The sequence below is a fragment of the Lathyrus oleraceus genome, chromosome 3 (assembly GCF_024323335.1).
Source record: "Lathyrus oleraceus cultivar Zhongwan6 chromosome 3, CAAS_Psat_ZW6_1.0, whole genome shotgun sequence".
Taxonomy (NCBI): Eukaryota; Viridiplantae; Streptophyta; class Magnoliopsida; order Fabales; family Fabaceae; genus Lathyrus; species Lathyrus oleraceus.
The window spans coordinates 535,027,618-535,038,978 of NC_066581.1; the positions used below are offsets into that span (position 1 = coordinate 535,027,618).

At 28.6% G+C, this 11,361-nt stretch overlaps 1 protein-coding gene across 1 annotated transcript; it reads right to left on the reverse strand.

Moving 5' to 3' along the window:
• Nucleotides 1-691: 691 nt before the first annotated feature.
• Nucleotides 692-1,483, reverse strand: LOC127132022 (uncharacterized). Its single transcript, XM_051060883.1, has one exon. It carries the CDS (start codon nucleotides 1,481-1,483, stop codon nucleotides 692-694), a length of 792 nt encoding a protein of 263 aa, XP_050916840.1.
• Between the last annotated feature and the right edge of the window lie 9,878 nt (nucleotides 1,484-11,361).

Consider the following 11,361-nt stretch of genomic DNA (forward strand, 5'->3'; position numbering starts at 1 on the left):
CTTTTGAGGCTTTAAGAACTTCATAATCCCGGTGCTTTTGTTTGATCTTCTTTTTTGCTTTTTCAAGAAACTTCTTATGAACTTCAACAGAAACAAACGTGCTTCCTCTACCATCTTCAACCCTTGGTCTCTTCTTAACTTTCACAACCCCTTTCATTTCTCAATGAAGCTTCTTGAGCTTGTGGGACAATTGAGCTCTTCATTGACTGGCCAAGAGAAGCTTCACCCCTAACTCTTCATTCTTTGCAAGTAGTCGGAGATTCTGAGCTTGAATTTGGTCATAGGATCCCTTGGGCACGACATTTGGCTGATCAGGCTCTTGTGGATACAAAGGAGCTTCTAGAGGGAAAGGCCGGCGACGATCTTTGTTCCTTTCTTCAATCCACTTAGCATAAGGTGAATAGACTGCAGAATCTCTCTTCCCAAAAAAAGTCCTTCCCTTTAGATGAATACTTCCCCATGCTTTGGCAATTCTTTCTATCCATCCAATACTATCAGGAACATCATAACATAAGGATTCTTTCACATCTCTGTCCTTATGAGGATCTTTCAAAGTATATCCTAACTGTCTTCGAGAAAGAGTTGGATTGTAATTGATGCCACCCCTCATCCCCATGAGAGGAACATTGGGAAATTCCCCACAACTAAAAATCACTTCCTTGTTTTCCAGTTTGTTCAAACTATGTCTGTACTAGCCGATGTCCTTGGAGGTTAGTTCCATCATCCTTTGGGACCACTTTAAGGTGTCTTTGGTATCAACAAAAGAACCTTGGAAAGGGAGGAGACTTCTAAACCAATGGTATAACAATGGTGCACAATAATGGATCACACCACCTTTCCCTTTGTAACTTCTAGATTGTATGGAATGATAAACATCTCCTAGGAGAGTTAACACATGATTCCTTTGAATGAAGATAACAACAACATTCTCATCAATGTACTTCACTTCATTAGGAAATAACACAATCCCATAGATACAACAAGCTAGAACATCATTGAAAGCCCTCAAATCTTCCTTGTCATCCATACCACCAGCCTCTTTCAACAGAAAACTCAAATGATAACCACAAACACTTCCCTTCTTCTTAAAGTTAACCTTCACAATAGATTCCCTCAAATAAAGAGCAACAACAACCTGAGCAGCATTGGGTTTCTTCATGGAAGCATGAAAAGGTAATTGGTGCAAGATAGGGATGTCCAAGATACTAGAGTACTCTTCCAAAGTAGGAGCTAACAGATAATTCAGGAACATGAAGCATCTCAAAGTGCGATCATAAAACTGTAACAGAGTATGAATGACATCCCTCTGGTACTCATTGAAAGGAGCTTCCAGGTAACTCAAAATCCTTCCAAAATCCTTTCTGAAGACATTATGATTATCAGGGGGAGACCTATTAGCTAGCTTGAGAAGATCATCCAGAACTGGCCTTGGAAACTTGTAGATGATGTTGTATCTGTAGTTGACCTTCTTAACAATGTTCATCTTCAAAGATAGCTTAACAACAAGACCCCAAAGACTAGAAAACTTGGAAATAAAAGAACATGCATGTCAAAATGATGTCAATAAATTCTTATGGATGCAATGGGATCAAGGTTTCCGTAAAACTGAGCAACTGCTGTGTTGACAACAGAAAATGGTCAAATGTAATAGGATCAAAGGTTCGACGTCATTTCTGATTCTGAGAAAATCGGGTATGATGAAGGTTTATTTTCCTGTTAACCCCACCCCAACTCACATGTAGGTTCTAGTCTTGGACAAAAACAAGGGTTCTTAATGGTCACCAGAGTCGTGAGTCCTCTATGAATAACACTTTGTCTGATGCACAAAGGGTGCAGGACAAAAGCATTCTCAAGAAAATATCGTCTGGGTGTGGTATCTCATACCTTCTCATACGTGTCAAGGGCCACGAGAGTTGACATGAGTATCCACTCTAATCCTATGTGTACATTGTCATATGTAATGGGCCTTTTACCTCAATATAACACCCACCCTCCAAAGAAACAACAACACAGCAACAACACAGTATAATGAAACCAAAAATAAAAATGCAAATGCATGCAAACACATAAATGAGTAATGGCAACAAAGTAATAGACAAACAACACCTAATGAAAAACAAACAAACAAGAGCTAGGACTGACTTGCTAAGGGGATCCCTAGCAGAGTCGCCAGTTGTCGCATCTCGGAGAAACGTGCACACAAAAAACATAGTCGCCACCAATGTTATTTATCCCAAGAGAAGGAAATGAAACACTAAGTAAATCCATAAAAGGATGAATCTAATGGTCTCGCAACCAAGATATGGGTAAGGGAGTCGATTATGTAAGGGGAAGGTATTAACACCTCTCACGTTTGTAGTACTCTATAAGATCCACTCTTGTTGTTCTAATCAAAGGGTGTGTCAAGTCTAAAGTTAGGTTGCGAAGGGAATGCATGAAAATGAATTATTAACAGAGAAAAAGAAAAGATTTTTTATTATTGCTCTCGCTTAGGTTTTTCAACCCAATGCCTACGTATCAAAAAGAATCAGAGCACCGTAGTTCTTCTTAAAAACTTTGGTGTGTTGTGTTTTTTAGGGGTAACAATCCTTATTGAAAATTTTCATAAGAAAAACCAAGTGACAATAGGAGTTTTGATTTGTTGAGTATTTTTGTTGAAAGGATACATCAGATGGTCCCTCAGAAGGTGGGGGTATCTGTGTATTTCTCTCTTAATTGTGAAAGAGTTTCGATAGTATTAGAGTGTTATGAATTTAATAAAAAAAAGGTTTTGGTTTTAGAATGTATGCAAAAGAGAAAAAATCTAACAAAAGGGGAATCTCAATCCTACTTGTTGTCATGCAATGTGGACTTAAAGTTAGGATCAAGGAAACTTCTACCTAATGTTGTCATACATGGATACCAACCTAAGGTCTATTTAGTTCAATCTAGATCAAGAAAGAACTAAAGGATCCTATGGGTAGCATGAAATTAAACACTTAAACAAGGTCAAGAAAGCAAGCAAACACCACATGAACATGTAATCAGGTAAACACCTATGAAAATGACAGACCAAGACCGTAGATAACACAAAGAGAACAAAAACAAGTAGATTTCATGTTATCAAGGAAAAATAAGGGAAGAGATGACAATTAAACAATCACATATCATATGAGAAGTAAACACTTACTCACACATAGACACTTAAATAAGACACCTACAACAATATCTACTTAAACAATCAAGCATCAAGGATGAAAGAACATGCAAATAGGTGAAAACCCAAGCAACAAGGTAGAGGGAAAGATGATAATTGAACAATTACACATCAAACCATAAAGATAAAGAATTAAGGCATACAAGATATGAACATCTCCTAACCTAAGAATTATCCTACTTGAACAAGTAAGGAAGCAAGGCACACAAATAAAGGTTAATCAACCAAATGAGCATATTATCAAACATTCATAGGGCAACAACTTATCACCAAAGTAAGCATTTAAACATGTCAATCAAGGCCCTAAGGGTCATGCACAAAATGTTTTGGCATTTAGAAAACTAAAAAAGAAACAAGCACTTAAACAAGTTAGTAAGCAAAGCTACAAATGTGGAGTACTTAACTTAGCATGGTATAAGAAAGTGAATTGAAGTGAAGGAGATGAGAAGACATACAAGTCAACAACTAAGGCATATAAACTTATTATCATCAATTAATCAATGCTTTTGGAAGGAATTATTACAAACATGTACAAAGGAGTATGAGGATCCCTTGAAGATGAATAAGAGGAAGAGGGTAGTTGGGAGAAATAAGGAGGTTATGCTTATTGAGTGGGTTTCTCCTAGCTCAGGTATGGTGAAGCTAAATTTGGATAGTGCTTGCATAGATGGAGTTGTTGTGGGGTATGGGGGAGTTGTCAGAGATGATAACGGTTGTTGGTTGGGAGGTTTTTCTAAGAATGTTGAAATTTGTAGTAGCTACATGGCTGAATTGTGGGGTTTACTTGAACGCTTGATTTTAGTCTTAGAACTTGGCTTTAGGAGAGTAGAAGTGAATGTCGATTCTTCAGAAATTGTGTTGGATATTACTCAGGGAAGGTCTAGGAAAAGTGAAGGTTTGGAGATGTGGAAGAACATTGCGAGCCTGCTGGGTAGATTTGAGGTTGCCACTGTGAAGCACGTGTTTAGAGAATCTAACATGTGTGCGGATGCTCGTGCTAAAAATGGTTGTAGATTAAATAAGAATATGCATCGTTATTCAGTTTCTCCTAACTTTATTGATAAGTTGTAAGTTAAGGATATTGTGGGAGGCTCCTCCTCTAGGGAGGTGTTCTTGTAGCTTCCTTTTTTCTTTGGGCCTCCGAACCTCTTCATTACAAAAAAAACTATTAAACCTAAATAAAACCATGCCACCAACCAAAGGATCAAGAATCACCACCAATTAATAGAAACATAACCTCCCAAAAACACAACAAGAATACTCTTCTTCAAGAAGTTAATTTCAATACTATCAAACTATTATTGTCTCAAAGAAAAGATAGAATTCTCCCATCAATCTTAAATTTAATTTTAAAAGATGTTCATATCTTTCAAAACCATCATGTTAATAAGCATGATAATCTGACGAGTATGTCAATTGCAAAGAACCTACGCTTTGTTAAACTCTCATCCATGTGCTTTATGATTATAATGGTGTCTGATTTCTTTTGCACTATAATTTCACATCATTTAAGTTTAAAATTATTTTAAATATGAGAGAGAGAGAGAGTCATTTAATTGTATGGTGTTTTTTTAGGATACACCCATTTAATTGTATGGTGTTTTTTTTTTCTAGGATACAACCATTTAATTCTATGGTGTTTTTAGCACACCTAAGAGTGTATTTAATGAATTTTTATTTATTAATTACTAATATAGTCCTTCTAGTTTAGAAAATGTCTATAAGATGCTAACTTACACACCTTCATAAATTTATTATATATAGTATTTATGGTGTATTTAACCATTTTTAAGTTAAAATTTATTAAAATACATCTTCATAAAAATAAATAGGTATTCTAGTCTACTTTTAATATATAAAAATTAATTACCACCATAATTGCTTAATTACCCTAATTACAATCCATAATACAGCTACTTTCATGTTCCTATAAGTAATTTCGTACTAAACTCTATTTATACTACTAAAAAATATTACCGTTATTTTATTGTTGTTGCAATCTTATCATTCCAAAATGAAATCATATTCTGAAATCAAATTAATTATTATTATAGTTTTTTTTGCCAAATATTATCGTTACTTGATTTTCTTTAAATGAAAAAATGAATATTTAATTGTATAATTATATGTTATTAAATTATAAATTTAAAATTAAAAATAACTATTTAATATAGTTGATTAATATTAATTGAGTAATTTAATATTATTGTTAATTTACCTACCAATTAATTATTATTATTGTTATTATTATTATTGATATTTACCCGCCATATATGATAAGAATATTTTAAAATATGCCAGCGTGTTATTGCAAAATTACAACTAGACTATTTTTAAAACTAATTTATAACTAATTTATTTTTATTTGCCAAAAAAATGTATAACTAATTTATTTTTTGCTTTTACAATTTTAGAAAAGTTCCATCATTTTAAAACTAATAAAATAATTTTAAAATTATATTTATATTTTTTATGGAAATATTAAATTATACATAAAAAGACTTTTTTAGCCAAAAAAAGTATATTTATTTATTGAATTTTTTTAACTTTGACTATCTATTTAATCTAATGAAATAATTATAAAAGTATATTATATTTTTTAAGGAAATATTAAATTATACATAAAAATAATTTATTAGTAAATGATTATTATTTAAATACATAACATGCATTTATACATAATTTAAAATACTTACGATCTACTCCTTATCTTCCAACCAAAAGGCATTAATATTTTATTCATAATTATTAATTAATTATGTATTCAAAATAAAAATATTGTTTGATGGTAATAAAAATATTGTTTGATGGTTGAGAGAGAGTTTGTTTCAATTAAAGATTATAATAAATAATATTTGAATATGTTTTTTCTTTTGTATATGGATTCAATACTTCTTAAACTTATTTATAAATTATTTTTTTATTTATAAAAAATAAAAAAATAAAAAGAGTATTAATAGAAGAAGTTTAGATCGGATACCATTTTAGTAACTAAGTTGGAGGATGTATTTATTAAATATATCTTAATTCTATTAAATTAATAGTTAGTAGAATATCATTAGAATTAAATTGAAAAATAACATTTACAATGAATCATTAAACTTAAACATCACAAATTTGTGAGATTTTAATAAATAATAATAGAGGAAAACGATTTTAAAATAAGCAAATTTTGTTCAAAAGAGAAAAGTGATTTCTTTTATAAAAGGAAAAAGAGAGACATTAAACTTTTTTTTTAATCTTTATAATATTAGAACAATAATTATATTATAGGTCTACCGCGCAAATGTATTGATAAATTTTATTAAGTTATTATTAAAAATAAGTTTATTAGTGTAAAAATAATATAGATATATTAGCATGATTTATTTCTTTTAAATATTGTGTTTTTAATATAAAAATAATAATTTAATAACTTTTATTTTATGAAAAGTAATATATATATATATATATATATATATATATATATATATATATATATATATATATATATATATATATATATATATATATATATATATATATAAAGAAAGAAATTGAGGAATCAACAAAAAATTTATAGTTATTTAATTCAATTTATAGCTTAAAAAATAGATATTACATAAATGAGAAAACATAAACAAATAGTTAGAAAAACAATAAGAGATATAATAAATTGATAAAATGAAGAAAAAAAAAACTAAACAACATAATCGAGAACACTTTAACTACATGTGTAATTCATTTATTTATGGCAGGTTGGGACTTACAAATACAAAATAATTTTTAAAATAATATAATAAATTGAATAAATAGAAAAAATTAATACTATAATTAGAGAATACCTTGGCTTAATGTGCAATTTTTACATGCACGACACTAAAAAACAATTTTTATAAAAAAATTACAATATATTAAATTGGTTTAAACAATAATAATAATAATAATAATAATAATAATAATAATAAATAAAAAATTTAATTGAAAATCATCGACAGTTTAAAGATATTTTACACTGTCAATTAATTATAAACATGATATATTAGAGAAGATTGACTTTTATAATAATAATAATAATAATAATAATAATAATAATAATAATAATAATAATAATAATAATAATAATAATAATAATAATAATAATAATAATAATAATAATAATAGGTGCTATAGTTATGGAAGGAAGTTATATGAATAATAGGATTAATATATTGAAAGTTAATGGGTTAATTATAGTATTAATTTTAAATATATTATTAACCCATTAACTTTCAATATATTACTCTATTTATACTACTAAAAAATATTACCCTTATTTTATTGTTGTTGCAATCTTATCATTCCAAAATGAAATCAATATTCTGAAATCAAATTAATTATTATTGTAGTTTTTTTGCCAAATATTATCGTTACTTGATTTTCTTTAAATGACAAAATGAATATTTAATTGTATAATTATATGTTATTAAATTATAACTTTAAAATTAAAAATAACTATTTAATATAGTTGATTAATATTAATTGAGTAATTTAATATTATTGTTAATTTACCTACTAATTACTTATTATTATTGTTATTATTATTATTGATATTTACCCGCCATATATGATAAGAATATTTTTAAAATTTAAATAGTATATTTATTATTTGATTTGATTTGATTTAATTGAGATCCAAACTCTATAGTAAATACATACATTCTGTATACCGAATTATAATAAAAATGTATTAAAATCAAAAGCAATAAAACTGTTTACAGTAAATAAAAATATAGAATAACATCTTAAAATTCTATTTTATTTGATTATTCATTTACTTATTACTAATTTATTTATTATATAAAAATATATCAAATAAAATTTTAAATATATGTTGTGTCATTAGCGTTTATTTCAACTTTTGATTTATTATTGATTTTTTATTTCAATGAATTTTTCTTTAAATATTTATGATCATAATTAGACTATATTTTTATTTACCGTAAACAGTTTTATTGCTTTTGATTTTAATACATTTTTATTATAATTCGGTATACAGAATGTACATATTTACTATAATTATTCTGTTGAAAGGATAAAATATGTTAGTGCAAAGATAACAGCGGTATAAGATTCAATATGCCAGCGTGTTATTGTAAAATTACATCTATGTAAAATTCAATTAATAATAGATTGACATTGGAATGACCCTATATTATTGTTCATAATAAGTAACCGATTTTAATTTATAGAGTTTGGATCTCAATTAAATCAAATCAAATCAAATAATAAATATACTATTTAAATTTTAAAAATATTCTTATCATATATGGCGGGTAAATATCAATAATAATAATTAATTGGTAGGTAAATTAACAATAATATTAAATTACTCAATTAATATTAATCAACTATATTAAATTGTTATTTTTAATTTAAAATTATAATTTAATAACATATAATTATACAATCAAAACGATGTTATATATGTGTAACATCAAAGCTTGAATCCTTTTCAGCATTTTGCCACACACCTCTATCAAATTTATATACTCTCTTTTTTTCCAGGTTATTAGGTTTGTAATTTTATAGTTATCTAAATTTGCAGTTACATTAATTTTTGAATTTTTTTCAGTGAAAATGAGTAGAAATGTTGATTCTGTGAAAGACATCAATGGCTCAAAAGAAACTTGACGTCTTGCTGTTCGAATAATAGATGTTTGGAGTGTTGTGAATAATAAGGGTATTGAACATTTGGAGATGATTGTTATGGATTCCTTAGTAAATTGCTTTTCTTTTTTTAAGTATAGATTTTTGTATGATAGTTAGTAATTACAACAAAATGCTTTTTTGTATAACATATAAAAAGAAGATTATTTTCATTTTGTTAGGGTGATCGGATTCAGGTCCTTATTCGTCATGAACATTTACTGAAATGGAAAGAGGTCATTAAGGAGAATATGACCTGCATTATAAACAATGGTAGTGTCTATAACAATGATTTTCAGTGGAAGGCATGTGATCATTCAAAAAAAATTGTGTTTCTTGGTGGTACCACAATGAAGGCAATCGAACTTCAAAATATTCCACCTAAAAGATATTTCTTTAAAGATTTTGGTGAGATACTTCAAGGCAAATGCAAAACCGATAGACTGGAAGGTAATTTAAATTCTATTATAACTTATATAACTTATATATTTGCAAACACATTCAATAATGAACCTTACTTTAATGTAGATATTATTGGTGCTGTTAGTGAGATAAACCATATCCAATCCAACACTCCGGGGAAGAAAGTTGTTGTTTCTGTTGTGCTGAAAGATTTGAAGTAATGCGCATTGTTTTCATAACTTATGTGTTTGATAAGTTTATATATTTTGCATCACTGAATCTCATCATATAATATTGTTTATTTATATTGCAAAATAGGGATAATTGCATAAATTGCAAAATAAATTATTGCACTTGCGCGACTCGTGCGAACGCACGGGTCCTTTACTAGTATATATATATATATATATATATATATATATATATATATATATATATATATATATATATATATATATATATATATATATATATATATATATATATATATATATATATATATATATATACACACACACACGCGCGTTTTTTAAAACTAAAATAAACGGACCAATAGTCATTACTGCTACAACATGTAAACCATGGCTTGAAATAGTTATTTCCCATCTCTTAACTTGTTAAACTTTAGTACGATATTAACATTAATATTAGGTGATTGAACCTTGAAAAAGGTATGGTAGTAGTAAAAAAAGCTTAACTGTACGGATTCAAAGAATATTTTCTGTTGTATCTAAAAAGCTTGACTGCATGCAAGTCTTTGATCTGAAACATGTGTGGGATAAAAGCATTTCAGATAAGGACCACTTATAAGAACATTTGATAGTATGTTGTTCTCTTATACTTCTTGATTGAAGTCATATTGAAATAGTTATGGTCTTGATTCTTAAAACGTTTTAAATTCAACCTCTACGACATTGAAGTGCGATAGTTTCAATTTTGTTAGTTGACATGCCGAACACACAAAAAATGTTGAGATTGAATATGAAAGAAAGCACAATTGTGGTAAGATCAGTCATTATCGTTTTATAAAGATCTTTTAGCTTTATTTATTTTTAAAAATAACAAAATCTATTAAAAGGCATGAGTCATGCCACAAGAGCAAGAGTACAAATAAACCACAACTGCAGAAACAACGAGAAACACCTACGACTAACCACACGAAACTTCTAAAACACAGCAACTCCTAGAAGACAAAATTTATGTCAAAAACAAACCAAACACACCACCAATTTAAGGAATACAAAGATTACTCCAAACATCCAGACTTTAAACCAGATTGACACGCCGTAAGTGTACGGAAAATATTGTGGTAGTTTCAAAAATATCGAACCTTAAAGACCAATGATTAAGTAGCGATTTCTAACCTATCGGTATAAAGCTAGAGCGACTGAGTATGGGCTTTAAAAGCAACTTAAATGAAAAAACACTTAAGTGTATAAACAACTTAGAATATATAAAACAAATAGGACTTAGAGTTGTGACTCCCATCTAAGACTTTTCCACACGACTTAAGCACCTTTATTACGAGAATTCTGATACAATTTATAGAAAAATAGATTATTACAGGCAATACATGTTTTCGTTAGCATATTGCCCTATCTCTAACGAACGGGATGCTCGTCGACTTTCGCTCGCACAAAAGCATTCCTTACTGATCATTACATTTGCATAGCTATTAAATGATGAGACTTTTCTCAATTTCATCCGATCATTTTCGTGACTTCGGACTTGATTGTTTAAAAATTACTTTTCAGCGTTCACGCCCACCCTTTAAGTATAAGGTGAACGTCTAAAAATACTCCTACTTCCGTAGAGAGGTTTGAATTAAAAACTCGGACTTTTAATATAAATAAGTGGAATTCTCGTAACTGGCTTAAGTTAATTCATGCGGATAATCATACGATATGGTTCATTACCCTTAGTCCCTAGTGGACTACTCACTCATGGTGATGAATGATCCAATCAAAACAACAATTGCAGATGAAAACATAATTGATAATAAAGATAAAATAAGTGATAAATAAAAACCTGAATAAAGAAAAAGAAGAACTTGAATTAAGATATGATCCAGCTGCTCCAATGGAGACTTGAGTACA